The sequence below is a fragment of the Paralichthys olivaceus genome, chromosome 5 (genome assembly GCF_024713975.1).
Source record: "Paralichthys olivaceus isolate ysfri-2021 chromosome 5, ASM2471397v2, whole genome shotgun sequence".
In the NCBI taxonomy this organism is placed as follows: Eukaryota; Metazoa; Chordata; class Actinopteri; order Pleuronectiformes; family Paralichthyidae; genus Paralichthys; species Paralichthys olivaceus.
This window is the reverse complement of record NC_091097.1, coordinates 17387861-17411229: the sequence shown is the minus strand read 5'-3', so window position 1 is coordinate 17411229 and position 23369 is coordinate 17387861. Positions and strand designations below refer to the sequence as shown.

General features: G+C 43.3%; 1 protein-coding gene across 1 annotated transcript in view; it reads right to left on the bottom strand.

Annotated features, from left to right (window-relative positions):
* Positions 1-23369, bottom strand: part of grin2aa (glutamate receptor, ionotropic, N-methyl D-aspartate 2A, a) — a 127194-nt gene that overhangs the window by 10131 nt on the left and 93694 nt on the right. Inside the window, exons 7-14 of the mRNA XM_020103051.2 lie at positions 20880-21082; positions 17534-17705; positions 16124-16277; positions 14897-15022; positions 14555-14784; positions 7203-7363; positions 3411-3500; positions 1735-1832 (exon numbers count right to left, since the gene is read on the bottom strand). Coding sequence (XP_019958610.2) covers positions 1735-1832; positions 3411-3500; positions 7203-7363; positions 14555-14784; positions 14897-15022; positions 16124-16277; positions 17534-17705; positions 20880-21082 — 1234 coding nt within the window. The remainder of the gene's footprint in view (positions 1-1734; positions 1833-3410; positions 3501-7202; positions 7364-14554; positions 14785-14896; positions 15023-16123; positions 16278-17533; positions 17706-20879; positions 21083-23369) is intronic.

Sequence of the window (23369 nt, the reverse complement as noted above, 5' to 3'; positions counted from 1 at the left end):
GTAGCATCTGCCAGGACTCCCAGTTGCTGTCATCCATCAAGGACCTGCCCTCCTCTCACTCCTCATCCCTCTCTCTCTCTCAGTCACCCTCCACCTGACGCACTCTTCCCTCATCTTCCGCTCGTAACCGCGCTCCCTGCCTCGTCCTCTTGTTGACCTCACTCCGGCCATCACACACTCACACCATCCCTGTGCTTTTATATCTCTTTCAGCACTTTCTCACTCAATCTGTTCCCTCACTCTCTCCATCTCACTCTCACACTCTCAACAGTTCTTTTATCTCTTTATGCTCTCCCTCTTATTTCTCTCCCCTTCTCCTCGTCCTTTATGATTTTAATCCTATTGTTTAGGCAGAAACATTAATATTAAGGGTCATTATTACGATAAATATTTGTCAGCACGTAGAGCAGAAGTGAGGCACATGATTTAAACACACTGCAGGGACTGAATTAAATGTTATCAGAGCCGTTTTCAGACATGACCTCAGGTAAAATCCACAGAATTGGCTACAGAGTTTACTGGCAATTTGCCTTTCACACATGCACGACACAGCAGGAGGTTTTCTGCACAGACGCTTTCACAACAGCAACAAATCCTCCGCATTATTCAGGCGAGAGGTGGAGCAGCTGGATGCAGCAGGCAAAGGCAGGAAGTGACGTATTAATTTTGCTGCGTAGATGACTGGCGTTGGCTCTGATCACCACAAACTCTCTAGACATCTTCTTCGGTGTCTTCTATGTGTGTCATCGTTTTTTCACCTGGAGATATTTGTTTTCTTCTTGCTTATTTCATTTTTGCATCTGATTCAGTGAATCCTGTGGGATCCCCCCCTGCTGTGTTATACTAGGAGACCAGGTGGAGAAAGTTCACAGAAACTGCGGAGCATCTCACTCGGTTGAGTTTAGTTTGTCTCTTTACAATATTTTAAAATTCCACTGTGTACATTTGCATTGAGCAACTTGGCTCAAAAAGTATAAAGGACTGGATGAGATTAATGATCAGAAGAAGAAGACAAAGCAAAACATAAACACCGAGTCGGATTTTTGTCAAAAGTTACTCAGTCGTGAAATATGATGGAGTGCAGCCTGTGTGCTCTGCAGCGCCGATAAGATTCGGTTAGGGAGGATTCTTGTGACACCAATGCTCATTTAATCAACTTCAGTGCACTTAATGTGAGTGGCTGCAAACACTCGAATCAGCAAAATGCTTTTGATGTAAAATGCAAATGAATCTGTCACTTGAGCTGTCTCACTTTCTGTGTTTTGCAGTGGGAAATAGTTTATGTAAGAACTTGGAGCTACTGTAATAGAGGAATGTGGTGAGTCAGATAGAGCAATAGGAACACACACACACACACACACACACACACACACACTCCCGAACGCTCACACACATATCTGGTGCTGCAGAGAGGAATACATTAGAATAACTTACACACTTTGCCCTCTGTTTAGAGCAGCCTTTTGTGTCCAGAATAACATCAAAGCACTATTTATACTTCACTGCTTTTCCTTTGTGCTGTCAGCAGACGAGAGAGAGAGAGAGAGAGAGAGAGAGAGAGGAGGAGGGAGAGAGAGATAGAGAGACAGAGAGAGAGAACCTGTGCCTGTATTATAACGTTGGTAAGGAATACTATAACCTTTTTCTCTTCAGGATTTGCGTCTTGCACTTTGATTTTCTATACAAGAACACTGTGTATCTGTGTGTGTGTGTGTGTGTGTGTGTGTTTCTCACCATCTCCGATAATGGCCAGGATAGCCAGGTCCACCTGTCGTTTCCAGTAGGAGCCTTTCTGTAGAGCAATGCCGTAACCGGTAGTAGCAAAGATGTACCTGGCCACAAGCACGTACACACACACACACACGCACGCAACACGTATTTTAACCTTTATTTCTGTGCATGGTGTCATTGTGTTGGAAGATATCTTAAAAGAGATACCTCATGCATAATGATGCACGTAAATGTCATGAACTGGAAGTGTGGGTCAAAGATGTTCAGTCAAAATCACGAAAGTAGATTTTTTTTTGGTCTTATGAAGCTACAGAAACTGTGTCAGTGCAGAGTGACGATGAAGTCACTGGTATTGGGAAAGAAAATGTGGAAAAATAAATCAAAGGTCAACTGTTGTTCTCGGTTGAAAACCAAACAACAAAAACAAACATTCAAGACAGATGGACATTTTAAGAAGCACAACTTGCCTTTGTGCTAAGAAGATCAATACCACTCTCATGTTTGTAAGTAAATATGAGCAGCTGGTTAGTGCGGTGGCCGAGAGAGCTCAACGCACTGCAAACGAAGACAGGAGCCAACTCAGAAAACATCTTCATCAATTTGACGACACCTGCGCTGCAAAAAGTCACAACACATGCAAATACAGAGACGCGCTGCAAATAGCGGAAAGCGACGACAGAAATGTGTCCAGGGGAGCAAAAAAAGTGACGAACCTGTAGTTCAATGTTTTGTAAAGTTACTGAAGTCTGCTTCTCGTCAGTGGTGACGGAACAGGCAGGTTCATCACTTTTTTGGGTCCCCTGGAAACGTTTTTGTGTCCCCCGCATGTGCCGTCAAATTGATGAAGTTGTTTTTTTGTTTTATTTGCATGTGTTTTCTTTATTTGCAGTGCGTTGAGATCTCTCAGCACCAAGCTCAGAGCACTGTTAGCATCAAGGCTGGAAACAGAGGGAAACAGCTAACCTGTGTTTGTTATGCTGTGTAAAAACCAAAGCATGACAACCATAGACTGTGTATGTAAAGATAAAGGACAACATGATGGCTCCCCAAAAGTGAAGCCAATGTGTCTCACTCGCCCCCTTCCCCTACATTTTTCTCAAAAATGGATATATCACTGATCTATATCCAAGTGCTCATTTATTTGGTTTTAGTTGAGTAAATGGAGTGAAACGTCATGATTGACAGCCTAGACTGACTCGAGGACATGTGTTGGTGGAACCTCGTTTCTGCGACACTACTCCATGATCACTTTACGCAATCTCTGGCTCTTAATGACGTCCTTATGGCAAGATGGCAGCGTTAGTATCAGGGATACAGTGGCTTAATTTCTGGATAGTGTCGTCCATCTTTACATTGAGTCTATGGTGAGAACAACATGTTGAGTGATGTTTCTGTTCAGGACCAGTAACTTTCTGACCAAAAACTTTTCCAGAATTTCCAGAAATTTTAACTTTCTGAAATTTGACATTGTGTGCAGCTGGCACACAGAATCCAATAAATAAGCTATTTTAAACTCCAACTGGCTTGAATTTACATGCATCCTTGCAGTGGAACCATAAAAAAAAAAAACCTTTACACAACTTACATAGTGGCTCGGATCTAACAACCTCTGGATCACATGATGGCGTGCAGACAATCCACACTGAAAGAGTATTTCTAAGGAATTAGAGCTTAGTTACCCGCTGCCAATGGTCACCAGCTTACACCCTTCATCTCTGCCCGCCATGTAGTTCAACACTGCAGCATCGTAGATGAAGGCATCCAGTTTACTGCAAAGGAGGAAAAGAAAGAAGAGAGGAGAACAAACAGAGTGAGGGGATGAAGACAGAGTAAGAGGGGTTTCAAGTTTTTTTTAAAGAAGGCGAATGAGGAGCAAACATGCAGAGACACAAAGACAAAAAGGGCTTTATTTTTTCAGACTGTGCTTCTTTGTGGATCAATTCTAAACTGTTAAATCATCTCCGATAGAACTGCAGCCCGAGTGTAACTGTACACACAGAGGACACAGCGGGGAGCGGCTGCAGCTCAACACAGCACGCCTCACCGATCACAGGACCTTGGAGGCAAATGACGACCTAAACAAACTTTAGACAGACACAAACATTTACACTGTCAATTTCTCTCCCTGCCTCCATCCACACACACACACACACACACACACACACACACACACACACACACACACACACACACACACACACACACACACACACACACACACACAGACAGACAAGAAGGTTGCAAAGTAGAACGTTAAAGATCCCAGAGTCAGTCTGACATTTTGAATGGAAGTGATGCCGTCATTAAGTGCCGCTCCCTCACTCGTTCAGAACTTGCACATTTATACACACACACACACACACACACACACAAACACACACACACACACACACACACACACACACACACACACACACACACACACACACACACACACACACACACACACAGACAGACAAGAAGGTTGCAAAGTAGAACGTTAAAGATCCCAGAGTCAGTCTGACATTTTGAATGGAAGTGATGCCGTCATTAAGTGCCGCTCCCTCACTCGTTCAGAACTTGCACATTTATACACACACACACACACACACACACACACACACAAACACACACACACACACACACACACACACACACACACACACACACACACACACACACACACACACACACACACACACACAGTCCTGCTAGTAGTGCGGTGACTGCCTGGCATTTACTGAATGTCAGATCCAGCCAGTGAGGTTCACTGTCGATAGTTTAGCTGTGTAATTAGCTTAACCCAGCACTGGCTCCATCCACACGCAGACTGCGTGTCAAAACTTGTGGGGAACCAGGCGTGTGTGTGTGTGTGTGTGTGTGTGTGTGTGAAGATGTGGCTGTGCACTGGTGCATGTCTTTGAGCATGTTTGTAGATGCTGGCCAGACATACTGTAGCTCTAATGGCTTGGAGAGGGATTCAGCCGTCACTGACGTGTCACACCTTCATGTGGGTGAATGAAAAGTCAGATTTCTTTGCCACGTTCCTTCTACGGCTTTGAATATCAACTTTAACACAGCAACACGGACATTTACCATGACTCTGAATCTTATTTTACAGCCCTACAGGAAAATGCACTACCTAAACTGTCACTGCACAAATAGCAACTGCACCTAAAATACATTTTGACAGCGATATTTCTTAATCTAAAATGACATCACCTATTCAATTTCATAAAAACTGTATATCATAACTGAGTATTTTGTCCGTATCAAATTCTTATGTGGATTTTTAAAGTATTACGAGGACTTTTAATGTGTACAATCACATTTTTAATTCTGTGTTCAGTTTCAGTTAATGCATGCGACGCTGACAACAGACTGACAACAGCAGTGCATCATAAACACTCAAGAGGCCGCATTGATGTGGCTACGTGTTACCACAAAGAAAAATAAAGAGTCCAGGCTGAGGGCTCACAGATGCCAAGACTCTCTGGGTCTTGGCAGGATTTTACAACTCTGGAAAGTTACCCCCAACAGTCGTAAATCCCCGGCTAAATGTGTCCACATTGGCATGTTAACATTTTTAATTTCTTGAGTGCCATATGGTTCACGGTGTAAGGTATTCTAATGTGAGTGCATTTGCATATGTTTGAGGAGTGAATGGAGAATGTTGCTGGGTGAAGCTGAGGCAAAAGTTAAAGAGCGATCGAACCCTGCATCTTTCTGCCAAGGCTCCTTGTAATGGGATTGACAGGGTTCATCTGGAATGGGCTCTCACTGAAAATGAATGGGTTAGAAGAGGTAGTTTTTTTAATCACTGCAGCTTGTTGGGTCAGCGGCAGTGTATTGGCAACAGATATAAAGGAATCAGTTTCAGATTTAACTTCACCCCTAAGTTTTGGGAGGCAGCCCCCCCCAGAGAGACATCTCCTGTAGCAGTGCACACACAGACTGATTCTGACAAACAGACAGAGACAGATTCTGCAACAGAAAGTTGTATGACGTCGAGGGCTCCTCCAAACTCCAGGAGACGATGATAGACGTCTCTGAATAGTGATCGTGGAAAATGAACGTGCCTCCTGATTCCCACTCACGGTCACTGGTGGTGATGTAGAGACGTCCCAAACAGTTGAGCCATGTTCAACCCATAAACGTAGTTTTATAAATTTGGTGATAAATGTAAAAGCATTCATTTATTTCATCACCTATTTTAATTTAAAAACATTTAAGAATGTACAGAAGTTCTTTAATGTCATCAAGTGTCTTTTTACATTCACTTACTCCCCCCTGGTTGTGGTTCTTGTGCCTGTAAAGGATTGTGTGAGTGAAACCTGTCAGCGTTACCTGTGACGATCAGATGAACGCTGCACTGTTGCTCATCTGCTCGTACCACACAACAGAATTATCAATGAGCGGATTACATGCACCTACAGCCAGGTATACACCAGCATGTGCTTTTATTTCTAAGTACGCTGCATGTAGTAGTACTTCACTGAGGTATTTGTATGTGTGTGCATGTCCTGTATGTTAATGCATATCTCACATGCTGGAGTGGTTTGTGCTGTTTTTACATTCACCAGTTTATTTATGACTTATGAGACAAAGACAGAACAGCATAAGAATCATGGATTGTGAATCATATTTGCTGTGTGTGTGTATGTGTGTGTGTGTGTGTGTGTGTGTGTGTGTGTGCAGCTGAGAACACTGATTGGATCCCACCCCATAGCCATTAACCAATCAGAAATTACGTCTTCTCAAATCATATCATCCCATCAACCTTTCGTCCTTTACCTTTACCACTTTTCTTCCCTTACCATCTCTCCATTCCTTTATGATCCCCCTCTTCCTCTCCTGTCCCCTTCGCCTCTCTGTCTTCCGATTTTTCTTTTTCTACACTCACCCTTAATTTCCTCTTCCTCTCTCTTCCGTCACCCCCCAGTTTTCCATCTCATTACCACTTCCTCCTTCTTCACTCTCTTGGTCCCTTCCTCCTGCCCTTCACCCTTCCATCATTTCCACCAATCAGACACTTTGCCCTTGGCCTCCTTCCCCACCCCTTTCTCTCTTTTCCCCATGGTGTGATGGTGTGACGAGAGTCCCCCCCCCCTCCCCGGCCTCTCCTTGCTTTTCTTTTTACCATCTTCACCTCCTCTTCTCTATCCATCCAACACTTTCATTGCTCCACTCTTTTATTCTGCCCTTGGTTAGCTTTGCGATAACACTCTCTCCTTTCCTCTCTGACACACACCCCACCACCACCAGTCCCAGTATAGAGACCAGTACTAAAAATAGCTCCTGCTGTTCCCAATGAGGAAGCCCATTCATCCCCAGTCTCAGAGGAGCTGTCACACACAGACACACATGCACACACTAAAACATGCAGGACTGCACACAACTGTTTGATAACACACTCATATATACAAATATTTAGCTTTGCTAATGATATTTGATCGTGATCAAACATAAATACACCCACGGAGCTTCCTTACCCTGTTTTGAGACTAACAAGTGCATCCACAACGCCAGTTTGATGATATTTCACCATGTACTGGTGCATGGCAGGGTAGTTCTTCCTGATGTTCCTCTCTGTGGAACCGTTTGGAACCGTCCCAAAGCGGAACGGAGGTGAGTATGCATACGGGTTCTGAAACTGTGGCAGAGGAAAGGAGAATAATGGAGAGCAGATAAGGAGAGGAAAAAACCCCAGAGGAAACAGAAAAGGTTAAACATAAATACAGAGATCTGCACAGAGACAACATGTATTTTGTGTGTATGTGTGTGTGTATGTGTGTACAGCACAGATTCCTTACTGATAAGACGGGACTCAGACAGAAGCCATGGACTCCCCTGTGATTGTCTAAATACCTGATTAGCTTCATTGTAGTTAAGTCTTTTCCATTTAAGAACTAATATAATTAAATGTTTAAAATTTGCATAAGACACATTTGAGGATCCTATTTAAGTGAATTAGAATCACTGCCTGGCGGTGGAGCGCCTCGCCCAGCCGCTCACATTGAAGGAAAGATGGTCACAATCTCCTCTTCTGCTGCTGAATGATGACTAGACAATGGGCTGTTGCAGAACAGTATGATGTCAGTGTTGACCTTTGACTTTGTGTATATTGTGTACATCACGGTTTCTATAATCAAACATTTGAAGTATAATATATCATGTTGGATAAAGTTGCTTAATGGAGTTCTACCTCATTTAAGAAAAAGTATGTGCAGTTCTAAAGTCAAAACAAGAATCAGTGTAGCACGTCAATATCTGCCTTTGAGTGGCTGTGACATCAAGAAGCAACTACACTCTTAGATCCCGTCCCACAAATGCAGGTCATTCTTTTGGAGTTTGTAATATTTGATCACACACTAATCTCAATACTGGCTCATTGACTTGTCTCCATTTTGCACTTCATCTCTCCCACTCTCTCTGATCTACAGTTTCTTTTCGTTGAATCTTCTGTGATTTGTGAATACTGGTTGATTGATTATTCTAAACTGGAATAATCAGTGATCGTTTTCTCATTGCACCTCTCTCCCTTCACCTTGTTTTAAACTCCCCTCCCCTTTTGTGTTGCACATTTTATATTTATCATATTCATGTTATTGAGTAATTGCATTCATCCGATTTCCTTATTTTCTACGGACCGTGCACACTATCAAACACGACCACTGCAGGTCAGCTTTTCCTTGTCTACCTCCATCTCCTCTCCCTTACTCTGACAGATTATCTTCTCCCTTTTATAAAACACCCTCCCTTCATTTCTCTCTGTCCACTTCCTCCCTCCTCTGCATCTCTCTTAGGTATAATCTAGTCAGTGTACAGGTCAAGGGTTTGTAGTGGTGTGCTTGTCGCTGCGCTAACAACCTACCCTCAAGCACTGTGATAACAATCTGCCCCCAGTGCCAGAAACAGATGAACCCTATCAATTAGAGGCATGTATTATGAGCTCCACTCAAACCACGTGTGTGTGTGTGTGTGTGTGTGTGTGTGTGTGCTACATAGTATTAAAACAGCTCTGAAAATGAATATTTCAGGCCATTTTCTTACGCACGTCTTTTTTTTCTTTGATTTTACATATTCATACAATGCATAATGACTCATTACATAGGCAGAGGTATTATCGGGATATTAGCTTCAGTTTTATATTTTAAAAATCTGTCAAAAAGTTAGTTTACATCGTTAATTTATCTGAATAAAATGTATGTTAATATTTACAGACATCCTGCCTGCACACACGTGTGTCTCCATTGTGTAACCAGGTCAGGCTGAGGGCACGTTGACAAGTCTAACTCCACCGTGCGGGTGCATGTGGAAGTGGTGATGTCATGCAGCGTGTCAGCATCACGAGAAATAGCCCTCAGGAGACACTCTCTCCTCACGCCGTCATTGCTATTGTCTCACTCTCCTGCCTTATCTTTCCCTCCTTTGCAGCCAATTTAAGGTGGAGCGGGAGCTGTAAGGTCAGAACAGGGCACATGTGAAGGGCCGTCGCTGGTTTGAATCTCCAGGACGAGTGGGGAAACTGAGCGAGCGCCCTTCTCTTGCTGGATAATTAACAGTGAAGGGCTTTTGAGAGCCGCTCCGGCTGCTGGAAATGAAAGCTGGATGCAGAGCTGATGAGGTAATGAAGGAGCAGAGGCCTAAGAGGGTTTGTGTCTTTTGACAAGCGGAGATACTCGCTGTCTTTATGACCAGTGTTTGGGAGTAACTACATATAGCAGTTATATAATTAAGATTTTTAAAAAACCATCTATTACAGTCCCTGAGAGGAAAAATATGTAATTAACTTCACTCACACTCAATAAACTGGGGATTTTCTTGACAATGTGTATAAATGAATTCCTTCTTTTTCTCTAAAGTGAATTAAAATGTTGTAATTTTGACAGAACAGAGGAGATTTCAAATGGAATAAACAGACACACTGACATCAATTTCTAAATCTGAGGAATCTCAAACCAATGAGTTTCCCTGTTATTAAGATATGAACACTCACCTCAACCAGCCTCCTCTCTTAACATCTACCCTCCTCTCTTCTCTGCTCTTGGTTTGTTTTATAATCTCTTTATTATGCAAGTTCTGCCATTATATAAGCAAAGGACTCCCTTTGTGTATGTGTGTGTGAGTGTGTGTGTGTGTGTGTGTGTGTGTGTGTGTGTGTGTGTGTGTGTGTGTGTGTGTGTGATCCATCTCCCTCACATGCCACTCTGCTGTTCTACATATCTCTTGTATCTCTCTTGAAGACGGGACTCACAAGAACCATATGCGTGATTTCATTTTGATTTCACCAATGTTACCAGGAAGTAGGCGGTGTATTGTAATCAGTGGCCTCTGTCTGTCTGTCACGACAACACCTCCGGCAGTTTGAATCCAATTAGGATTCAACTTGGCAAGTTGATTCAAGGTCAGGACCTGAAATATTGACTGTTCAGATCTATCCAGGGTCAAAGTCATCGGATCAAAGTTACAGATCGCAACAGTAAAATTAATTGAACTGGACTTTGACCGAACTTGCAGCCTTAGTGGACTGAGATACACGTTTCTATTAGAAATGAACTTTGCTTCCATCAATGTACTGCACCAAGTCTTAAACATTCAATGAGTTAAAATGAATGAAAACGTTTTACTTTTAAACACAGGTGAATGTTTTCGATTGACAGAATTACAAAATTAATTTAAATTGATAATTATAAGAGGGATGGAGGTCAGCAAAATAATGAATTCAAAGATAATACCATTGTAAAATGTGTTATTACATCATTTCATTCAATGTGCACTCGCCTCTTCTTCATCAGAGGTGAAGGAAACGTGCTGCCTCAGCAGGAAGACTTTGCCAGTGAGTTTAATCACAGTTGCTCAAAGGCACCTTGAGCTATGAACATAGATGTGATGGGCAAGGTTCACTTGCACCAATCAAAATTGGACTTTATGGTCAATATGTCTCCAGATCATGTCCACTGGGTTTTGAGGGAGACATTTTTTTCAAATCATTTAGGATTTTGTGGTTGATGACCAACGTTTCTCATTTGTAATAGAAGCATGTATCTCACTCCTCTGACGCTGCATACCGAGTTTGGTCAAAATCAATGTTTTCTATTAAATTTCAACCAAAACTTTGGTCCAATGACTTCGACCTTGACCCTGAATGGATTTGAAAAGAAAAAGAAAAATCAATAGAGCAGGTTCTGACCCTTACCCCAATCAATTTGCCAAATTCAATCCACATTTGATTAAAACTACATGAGACATTACTGTGACAGACAGACAGACCCCTTTAATGTTCTCGTTTATTTGCATTTCATATGTATCAACAGAAACCTGAAGACAGTTTAAGAGCTGATCTTTAAAAGCAATCCTGGTATTGGTCCAAATGTGCTAACGGTGCATCCTTCAGCGTGTTTGTATGTGCTCAGCCAGGTGCATCTGCTCTCAAGGGCAACTGCTTCCTACAGTGCTTGTGATTGATTCCATGTAGCCGTTGATGCATCGGTCACACTGCAGACAGAAGATGCATTTACTGCTTAAAGTTGACTTCGGGGAAAGGCTTTATAGAGAGATAGTAGAAATTACACACACTGCACTGTAGACTGATGGTTAAAGTCATAAAACAAGGTGATACCGAGAAATTAGCCGGTGTAAAGAGCTCATGGGAGGTTATGAGAAGGTTCCTCTATTAGCACAGGGCTAATGATTATCATAATATGTTATATCACCTTGCCCAATGTGCAGCTTAACACATTTCATGAATCTTTTTGTAGTTTGGGATTTGGTTCGAATCTTTTTTTTTTTCAGACAAATCTTCAGGAATAAAACCGGAATTTCTAAAGATGAAGGATCTGTATCAGGATCAACCTCAGATTTCTTCTAGATGCAAATGGGGAATAATTCCGCCTATTGCTATTATTCTGTCACCATGACAACCACAAATAACGTAAATGAAAATCGTGATGTACGAAACACATGCTCTGCTTTCAGCTGTTGAGAAAGCAAAAAAGGTTTGTCCCCTTCACGCTCAGACACATAAGCCAGCGCTGTGAAGACGGATCTGTGGTGGGTGTTGCAGCCTAAAATGCCACAGGCCTGTAACTGGACTGCCCTCCACTTGAGTCTGACTGGGAGGCAGCTCGGCACACATCCATTACTCTCTCTTCATAAAAGATTCAAACAAATGAGTTTTGTTAGTGTAATTAGTGCAGTTAGTTTATCATTCTTAAACCAGTAATTAATTTCATTGTATCTCCACAGGTGGCACACAGAGCTCTGTTGTATTTCCACTGGTAACTCGTGGATCTCATTTACTACGCACCAGCAGCTAACAACACGTATTCATACTGAAGAAAATGTCTCTTTGAATAATCCTCAGAACAAGGACTGTTCATATAGAAGAACGACACTACTGCGCAGTAAAAAATAAGTCAAAGCATCTCGATCGCCCCCTGGTGGCTGGCTGCAGTATGGGTCAACGCTAAGTTATCTTTGATCGGCGGAAAGGAAAGTGGTGCTTTTAGGGAAACCCCTGCAAAAAAATGTTACAGGAGACACTGAAATTATAGTCCGTGCATCCCTCTGAGTGGAACGGAGGCTATCGGTCATCTTCAAAAGACATGGGATCAGCCCAAACCAAGAAACTACTCGCTACTGCACAGACTCTGGCTCCAAAGAAGTTTTCGGCAAAAGATGGTAGTGTTCAGATCTGACATATTACCTTCACCACTGTGTGGGGAGTGGGAGCAAGAGGAGACGCATCATCCATCTTTATATAAAGCCTCTGAGTCACAAGTCTGCTCAGTTGGTGGATCTGGTATAGGCTGATAATTGCAGGGTTGGTGGTTCCCTTCAACTCCTCCTGTCCACATGTGGAAGTTTTTTCTTGACAAAGAACAATGAAACCCACTTTGCTTCCAATGCATGTGTGGGTTTGCATGAGGGGGAAAAAGTGTTTGCAGTATAGTTTGACTATATGGAGACATTAGAAAATGACAGAGCACTTAAGCCACTGCAGTATTTCTCTCAAGTGAAAAATCTGCAGGGCTAAAACTAAAAATACTGCCCTTACATTAAGGTGATTAGAAAGCTGCAGTGCTGCTCTGCGCCTTCTAAATGTGTAAGTGTGCAACTGTTTGCAAACACGTAAAGCAACTTCGCTGATATTAGTCGGGGTCTTGTCTATTTCCTCCGTCTAAGTATTTGCAACACTTCGTATACCCGTGAAAAGGTTTTTATTGTTGTTGCAGGACCAGAGGATGCATGGCTTCATACTGTAAAGTCCTGGCATTTAGCTGAGTACACAGGCTACTTCTATAAGTAAATACAGTATCGTACCATAAACCTCGTGTAGCAGCTCCACTCCAGACCCTGTGTGGACAACAAATGCCCACGACAGATCAGCGATGCAGCCGCCACTTGGTACACACTTATCGTGGCCCAGGCTTTGTCGTGACTGTTTTTCAGTGTTTCAGCCCCCTAGTGGTCTAAAACCAGTTAAAGCAGCTCTCAGGAATATTCACTGACATGGAACTCTGTGGAGAATTTTCTTCATCATCTTGCCGGTCACGGGTGTCACAACGTCCACCCTCGCTCAGCATATCTGTCTGAATAGCCATTTACCCTTTCTTGTCTGGTTCCTATCTTCCCTGACCCTCTCTGTCTTTCCACATCGCTGTAGCTTTCTCCCCACCTCAGCCGTCAACGTGGCCCATATCTGTCCGCCTGTTGTCTTGTAACATCTTGTGCGTCCTGGCCTCTTGCTATTCCTCAGTCGCCCTCGTGCCAGTTGCTTTACCCCCTCTCCTCCCTCCCTCCCTCCCTCTCCTTCTGTATGTTGTCAAAACCCGCTACATCATTCTGAAATGTTGTCTCCTTCGCAGCATCTCCCCAAACATTTGTCCTTCTCTCCTCAGGAACTCTCTCTTCCTTTTGTCTGGTATTCTTTTCTGTTTCTCTACATTTGACGTCACTGTTTCCTCTGCCTTTCTCCATGAACCACACTTTTCTATGCTGCTTTTATTATTTTTTCTTTCTGCTGTTGTGTCATCATTTGCAATCATACTGAGGCGGAGCAGTCGTGTGGTAAGAAATGCTACTCAATTATATTCCTGAAAGAGATTAGAGTGTTTAATCAAAGCTTCAACTCGCCCTGAGGCACCAGAGCACTGTTTCTATTTGAGCTTAAAGAGGCTACTTTTGTAAGAATTACATTCTGCAAGCTTTTAAGACCAAAAGATTTTCATATACCTGCATAGATGTGTGTCATTTGTAGGATACACGCTCACTCTGAATGACTTTAAACCCAAACCCAATTCCAAACACTTGCATTGTGGATTCAAATGCCTGAGGACATTTTATGGTTAATGGATTTTAGTGGATTTTCTACATTTGTCCCACACTGTTCCAGATGTCACCGGTGAAATTGTAATTACAGGCTCTTGAATTACCCAATTAAACAGTAGATATTTACTGTTATCATGCATATGCAGAGTTCATAATGCACTCCTTCTGCTGGTGCTGCAGATGCATGCTTGGTTTCCACTATAAAGCTATGTTTGCCTTAGGGTCCACTTTGTGACTTTTGAATAAAGCACTAGGAGTCACATTGAAGACTATTAAAATTTAAAGTTTGAGCCTTTGAGGAGAACAGAAATGTTGATGGATTAAACCACCAAATCAGCACAGGGTGACCAGAGCTTTACAAACGAGAAAAGCCCTGAAGGTGTGGAATGAATTTGTTGCAGACCAAATGCAAACACAAACCTCACTTTCTTTTGTCCTTTTCTTTTCCAAGCTAACTTGGAAAAAAAACAACCTGCATATTCCCGGTGAAACACCCTCTTCCTTTCGTTACCTTATTGTCGGAGAGCCCGGTGACTTGGTCGACAAACTCCTCCTGGATCATGAAGGCGGCCAGGTTGGCAGTGTAGGAGGCCAGGAAGATGACAGCGAAGAAGGCCCACACAGACACGATGAACTTGCTGGTGGTTCCTTTCGGGTTTTGCACTGGCACGGAGTTGTTGAAGACCAGACCCCACAGCAGCCACACGGCCTTGCCCATGGTGAAAGACGGGCCATGGGGGTCTGAGAGAGAGGGGGCAGGGGAGAGGATGGTTTAGAAGACATTGGGGAAAAAGGTGAGATGGCATAAAAAAGGAAAAAAACTGTTTTGTGTGTTGTAAATCTTGATGCTCACCTTTCCCCTGCGCCAAGTTTCTGTTGAAGCCCAGAGGACTGATGTACTCAAACATGAAGACAGCCATTGCAGTCACCAGTAGGAGCATCACAAACATCATCACCCACACTGATGCACTGAATGGCTCTGAAAGAGGGAGAGATAAACGAAAGAGTGTAAGTATTAACACATGTTGTGTTGTGCTACATTCATATACCTCATTACTTTTTTCTGATTCATGCTTACTCGCACCGCACTCTGTTCCATGAATTTGAATGAGTAAATCAATCATGCACACACACACACACACACACACACACACACACACACACACACACACACACACACACACACACACACACACACAGAGGGAAGAACTGCAGAGATAACAAGCTGACTCCTGCATGTTCACAGAGCCCTTATGCACCCCCCACCACCATCCACCACACACACACACACACACTTGCATATACCCAGGCACACCTCCTATTTGACAGTGTGAGGAGGTGTACAGTATAGGAAGCCCTGGTGTCAGCACTCCTGTCCTCCCTCTGAGTTCACAAGACTACTGCAGAGATTAAACCCTGCTCTAATGTATGGGAGAGCAGTGCTGGCACAGGGCTGCACACTGTGTGTGTCCAAATGTGTGTGTGTGTGTTTGCACGTATATGTGTGTGCTGGCAAGCGGCCATTATGGGGTTTTCCTGCTAAGCCCTCATAATTGCCACTTTCACAGCAGTAACTGCATGCTGCATACATGTGTGTGCCTGCTTCTGTCTTTCTGCCTGTGTGTGTGTCTCTTTGTACCTGTGTGTGTAACTTTGAACCATGCTGGAACGCTACGCATTAAGTGAACGTGACTGTGCAGCCATAAAAGGGATATCCATGATCACTCAGGTTAAAACCCTGTGGTTAAGTCCCTCTCAGGTAAGTGAGAGTCACTGTGGCAGGAAGCAGAAGTTGGACTAAATCCCTCAGATAAAAGAGCGAGTATTGACAGCCGTGCAAAAGGAGCTGAATTGTGTTGTCATCTCTGTGTCACGGTAAACACACACACACACACACACACACACACACACACACACACACACACACACACACACACAATTCCAAAACAAATACTGTGCTACATTCACACAAACACAAAAGCAAACAAGACAGATCCTCCTCTCTCTCTATGTGTCTCTCTCTCTCTCTCTCTCTCTCCTGAGTCGTGCAGCAACGCAACAGTTATTCAGCGACAGTTACCGAGGAAGGCTGACGGGGAGACCGTTCCGTTGCTACGGGAGACCATGACGCTGATCCCGGTTTCCACGAACGGGACGGAGAAATCGATGACCTCAGAACGCTCCTCATTGATCGTCAGAGATCCGACGGCCATGACGGCTTTCTTATAGACCACCTTTTTTTGGGGGGGGGGGGGGGGAGAGAGAAAGGGAGGGAAAAAGTATGGATGGATGAGGATGGTGAGTGATGAGGTATGAAGGAAGAGAGAGAGAAAGGGGAGGGGAGAGATGTGTATATAAAGGATATGGAGGGAAGCAGGAGAAGGATAAAGAGAGAAAAATAATTTTTTCAATCACTGGGGTTTCCGTGATGAAAGAGACTTTAAATGCAACACACAATGAATGGCACCACGCTACACTCATCCCAGTGTTTGTTCAAATCCCTCTCTAGAGTTTAGTTGAAGTCAGAACGTTCCTACACCTACACACCAGAAGCAAAGATAATAACGGTGATATAATCTATTCCGTTATTTGCCTCAGTTGTCTCCTAACTCCACGTGGGCTCTGCAAATTAATCAGTCACGATATCACAGTTAAAACTAAAAACAAATGCAAAAACTTCATGAAACGGAGTGTGAATTTTATTGATTACACATTCTCAGGGTTTTTTAATCTCTGGTTGCAACTTAATTTAATCAAAATGCAAACGGGCGATGATTAAGATTAATTTTGTGAAAGTTTGTCGTGAAAAATATAGAAAGCTATAAAGTTTATAGTCTCAAAATGAACTCTGGGGCTTTACCTTCACGTTGAGGCTGGTAATTAAAGACATGTAAAGTGGAGTTTTCTGCAGTGGCTGACATTTGTTTACTTTCCGAGCATTTACAGTTGGTTAAAAAAAGCCTCAGCGCTGTTTTTTTTTTTTTTCACCCTCTGAAAGTTTTTTAAAGTCAACACTTGAAGCTTCTCTTGGAACATAAGTAGCAGAAAAATACGATCATTATAATTATTCATCATATTCATTAAAAATTCACCGGCACGGTCAGGGATAGAAATTAAATGAAAAGAATTAAAAGAAATTAACGTCAGGCAGGGGGTGAGACCTCGCAAATTTAATCGATTCTCAAATAACTGTCCCCGCTGACATCAAACTAACAAGAACATCAAAATGGATCGGGTGCAGGAACACTAGGGCGAGATGAGAGGTCATATGTTCACACGTCCAGGCGGGTGTGGACTTGAATCGGAGATAAAAGCAGGTAATGGGTCGGGAGTTGGCAGGACATACATTTACACATACAACTGGGAACCATCTGATTCTGCCCATTGTCTGATTTTAATGGTTTGTGTTGACTGACGATGGTTTAAAATGAATTTATTCTCTCTCTCTCTCACACACACAAACACACACAGACCCAGGTTTGTTACCTACCTCTCCCACCATCCCATTCCAGACATTGTTTATCTTCTTTCCATGCTTGCCATTGGTTACCAGGTACAGGTCATAGGTGAACTTGACATACTTGGCAATTTTCTTCAGAATGTCGATGCAGAAGCCTTTGCAGCACTTCTTGATGTATGTCCCACCAGCCTCCGTTGTGTTGCTACAGAAACACAAAGACGGACACTTAGTCAAATGAGGATTTCAGACACACAACATTATAACACACAACACTGGGGCTGATCTGAAGAGCAGAAGCACCTGCTCTTTGCATGAAAATATGAGTGACCATGTAAATCCATGTTTTCAGATTTGAGTTTTTATTTTCACCATGTGTGACTTCAGATGGGTCCTCTGGGTTAAAAGCAAACAAAAAAACAGGATTCCTCTGTCTTTCCGTCACACTTGTTAAAGTTCATATGAATGCACCAGTGAGCAAATATCACCCCGGGACTTTTTCACCTTTAAATTTCGGTCGTTCTATTCTGAAATGACATCGGTAAGACGTGAAAAAAAAAAGATGCTTCTCTCTCCCGTGTCTCTCTGGAGGAGGGGGGGGTTTATGACGGCACTGCATATGCAAGCCTTGTACCATCTGTGTGTATGAATTTGAGAGCAGGAAAGTTCACACACACACACACACACTCATCCACGTGCACATCGACTTTCAGCCACCTGGGACTCTCATTTAACTTTTAGATGTGTGCTAATTAGCAGAAGATAGCCTCGCCCTTTAGTTTAACAACCTGGACACAAACTTGATGGAAAGTGAGGAAAAAAAAACCACCTCCACACATCGAGCCGTGACGCTGCAGTTACCGTCAGAGCTGAAATCATGTCACTTTGGAGGAATTCTTTAACAACAGCAAAACATTTGCTGTTTTTTCTTCCCCCCCCAAGTGCTGCGTTACCCTCGCTCGTCACCATCGATCTGTCAAATGAATGTCACCCGAGTGGAATTCACTACTGTCCAAAAAGGACTTTCCTCTCTACGGTCTGATAGTTACACAGAAAAAGGTTCATTTGAAAAGGCGAGAAAAGTCGTAGTTGCAAGTGACTGACTGAAATAAATAATCTAATTTGCATGTAAATGTTCCTACAAACGTACAATGTGTTAACAAAATCAGCTTCTGTCATTATTAGTGAGGCACTCCGGGTTTTGTTTCCTCATCAATCTCGAATAAAGAAGTCTGAGCTGTGGTTATTCATCCAGGATAAACTATGAGGCAGGAAAACCTCCGGATCCGAAGCACGTTGATGACATTTCTAACATGTGACAGATGTGAAAAAGAATTCAGAAAAGGAACAAAACAAGAGAACATCTGGAGGAAAGTCAAATTGGAACGACGACAAGATTTGAGAGCTTTTGGCGATGGGAGCCAGCGCCAAGGCCAAATGTGCCGCAAACAAAAACACTGGTTTCTGCAGCAGAATTTATACGTCAGGTTCTGCTTCCTGCTGATCTATGATATTGTCCTGTTGTGGTGAACGTATCTGTGAAACGTGATCTCCAGAAAATGGGGGGTTGTTTGTGTCCGTAAATTCAAATCCATAACTTCAGTGAGTCCAAATGAATTGCAAATGTTTGTGGTGTAACTACGTGATAAGGTGATCCACCGAGGGGTGGATCCTGCAGCGAGTGGAATCTGTGATACTAGAAAACAGAAACAAGGACGGCTCCGTCAACTTTGTGGCAGGTTCAGCTGTGCAGGGGCTGTGACACAGCAAGCATATAGGTCAGAACTGTAATAGCTGCATTCACGGACGCAGTGTTCCCACTTAGACAGACCATGGTACAGTTCAGGCGGTGGGAGCATGTGATGTTATGGAGGCTGTTTGTGAAGTTGCCAGGCCAACTTGATATAGAAACACTACAGGGCCCGAGGGGTCTCCAGAGAGGGCAGTATGTGTGATTGTGTGTTAGTTGTTCTTAGGCCAAGCCTGGATGAGTGAATTTGTGGTTCTGCATGCATGGATAGTCCTCCACTCCACCCCCCCTACACACCCCACAACTCCCAATCCAACTCCTCCACCACTCCTCTCCTCCCTTTCCCTCCATCTAACCCTCTTTCTCCAAATGGACACCGCGGATGCTTGAGTGGGAATTGCGCTGTGGGAGAGGGAGGAATGCACCCGGATGCATTGGCCTGTGAGTGAGTGGACATGTGGCGACGGAGAGTGTACATGAGCTTGTGTGTTTGCGTTCCTCCTTGGAGATGCTTTATCCTTCGCCCTACTTCACAGTGATTCTCGATGAAAATCTCTGCTGGCCTCTTCCCTGGGACCTTATTACCGCTTAATCAGCTCTGTGTATGTGTGTGTGTCTGTGTGCATGACATGTGTGTGTGTAATAGCTACAGACAGTTACTTTGTTTACAGTACATGTATGTACAGTATGTGGCGCTGAGAGTCTGTATGTGAATCTTGCAGTGAGCGTGTGCGGTGGCGTTCCAGTGGAGAAACACAATTTGATTATCTGCAAACTATTTACAAGGTTTGATCGGCAGCAATCACATGCACACGCACACACACAGTCTCAGTCAGTGTGTGTGTGTGTGTGTGTGTGTGTGTGTGTGTGTGTGTGTGCACTATAGAACACACTACAGCAGGAGGAGAGAAATTTAGGCATTAGAGAGAAATTTGGTGAAAAGGAAGGAAGTAAAGTGCTGAGTTCAGCAGTCGCCTTCATTTTCAGGGGGAGGAAAGAAGCTGCTGCAGAGATCTCACACACTGCACCTCCGACGTGCTCATGAGAGGAGGGAGAGTTTGACGCAACGCCAGAGAAAATGGAAAATACTGATTTTAATCAACCAATTATCAAACATTTTGATATAAAAATGTAACGCTCAGTGTTGTATAACCTCCAAGATTAGTTAGTTAGATAGTGGATTGCATCATATGGATGTTACAGTATCTGTCAGTCAGTGTGTTCTGGAGGTCAGGGTTGCGTAACGTTGATTATGAGTAGCTGTTGACTACATTACATCATTGATGTGGCTTCACGCTGAGGGGACAGAATCACAATGTAACACTGGATACTGATAAACAGTATACAGTACAATGTATACAGCCTTATCACTATTCGTCAGTATATTGATAAACCTGGTGAGTTCATATATTCAATCAATTACAGGTTTTTCTTTTCTCTGAACTATAAAATCTGGACAGATCACCAATCACCTTCACCAAGAAAGGTATGTTTTCTTACGTGTTGGTTTGTAGCAGGATTATGGAAAAAAATATAAAACTTATTTCCATGAAAGAGAAGAGGTGAGACATCGCAAGAATGAGATTTTGCACTGAAACAATCGGAGATATCAATGACAGTCAAACCTACTCTTTGATATGCTTCCTGCAGGGGACAGAGTTCCTCATGCAGGTACCAGTGAGCCTCTCTACGTCCTCCACAATAACGAAAGGCTTCTCCTCCAAAGTGACGATGGACAAGTGGTTGTCGTCGAGCTCGGCGTCACCGAAGGAGTTGAAGCGCGGCCACACCGGGTACTTCAGAGTCAGGCTGCGGTTGTCCAGCTTTCCCATCTGGAGGGAGGGAGAGGAAGAGAAAAAAGGGTGAATTGATAAATGAGCGACGAGTTGCCTCACACCAAGGCTGTTAAATCACTCACAGTTGAATTTGGATTTTAGGTGTTTATCCAATACTTAATAATGAATAGTTAGCAGGTTGGGAGTCAGCATCTGCCTGAAGACACTTTCTGTAAGACCCAAGAGCTCGCACAGCAAAGACAGTCTGTTTAAACATTTGTTGGCGTCACATCAAATATATGCAGACAGGAAGTGGTGGGGAAAACTACGTCCATCAGTCAGGGATCATAACATGTGAAGATATAGAGAAACAGAGAGTTACTTTTCTTTACCTGTGAATCTCCTAACTGCTGTAGTCAGCTGCACAATGACTCAGAGTAGAGAGGAAGTGGAGATGATTAAGGATGCAGACACAAGTCACATATGCTGCTGCCTCTTTTGACACAAACACATACAAACCAGAATATATGTTGTTGCCAGAGCACAATAGACGTGACTGCCATCATGACTGTAGGTACAACATAACAGATTAAAAGCATGGTGTGTAGAGATGCATGACACAACGCACACAGAGGAATATACAGTATGGCTGTGGACGCAGGAACACATGAGAGAGGGAGAGGGAGAGGGGGCAGTGTGATAGCACGGTGACGCCGTTAATAATTCAGAAAGTTTTCAGAGTGCTGATGTCACAGAGTCCCCTATGGATGCTCTCTGCCCACCCACACCTGTCGTTTGAATGTATGTGTGTGAGTGTGTGTTCGCCCGTGTGTGTGTGTGTGTGTGTGTGTGTGCCTGCGCTATTTACGCATGTTTTTGTCAGACGGGGGAGTCGGAGAGGAGGAGAGAGAGACAGCAGCAGGCAGCGAGGCTTTGCTCGACGCTCAATTATTAATGTTACAGGAGCAAGAAAATGGCAAAACCTCGCTCTCACTCTTTCCCTCCATTTCAAAAGTTTCTTCTCTCTCTCGCAGCGTAAAACAACAGTGAAGCTTTTGTGAGGAGGGAAGTGGTTTGCACTTTTTATGGGGGGGGTTACACACACACGCACACACAAAAACACATGTTGATGGGGATTAATGTGAAAAGGAAAAGGAAAGGGACAAGATCCTGGTGCAGGAAGTCTTCAGGTTTAGTAAACAGTCTATAATAAAAGCACAACTGGTGCAACACATTGACTGAAATTCCTCGGCTATCTGCTTTTTAATTCATCTGCATTCAGAAGCATATTACCCCAAATGTTGTCTGGACCTAAAACATGAACAGAGAGTATCACAAATGACAGATGGGGAAAAATTGTATACGATTTGTGTTGTTTGTTTTGTGTTGGAACAAATTAAATGTACACATAAGACATATACAGTAAGATAGCAATGTAATGGCTGTTACCTGGACACACACACACACGCACACGCACACGCACACACACAGACACACACACACACATTTTGTTGCCTAGCCTGCAAGCCATTCATTCACGGGCGATCAGCGAGGAAGTGAAATTAGCATTTTAATTGTCTCGCTTTGAATGTTTTTCTATCATCTGACAGGGATTAGAGACTTTTCTCCGTTCTTAGACGGAACCACGGTCAACAGCTCACTCCGCTCTCCACTACATCTGTGTGTGTGTGTGTGTGTGTGTGTGAGGGGAGTCCAGGACTGTGTGCTGAGGTGGCATGTGTGTCACCTTCACTCTTCAGGAAACGGCCACATTTGTCTATCTGTCTAACCCCAGCTGTTTTGCATTTCACAAGCGAGTGAATGCGGCGCACACACAGACTCATGTGAGCGTGTGTGTATATGTGTGTCTTTTCAAAGGGGTAGGGAGGGAAGGTAGGGAAATGGGATTGTAAATGTAAAAGTGAGGGGGAATTGGTGCATAATAAGTAAGATAAGACTTGTGTGACAGAAATAATGGGAATCGGAGAAAACAAAACAGTCAGAGAGGAGATGCACGGAGAGAAGTGTGGGTTCAAAACACTGGGATCTGTTCTGGAGTCTTTTTCTGTTCTTTCTAAGACAATAATGCAGCAGTTCCCTCCTGTGTGTGGTCTGCTGATATGCTCTGGTGTCTACATGTAAAAAAACATCACATTTAGTATTTATTCAGCAATTTGTCTTTTTATTTGACCAACCTGACGTTATCTAAATTGTTTTAGTTTCACTACCTATTCCACCTTTAACTCAACACAACGTCAACCTGAAAACACACAACTCCAGTCCGGCCCGTTCGATCATTAATATCAGCTTGTGAGAAGTGGCTCTGGTTTGGTTGGATGAGTCG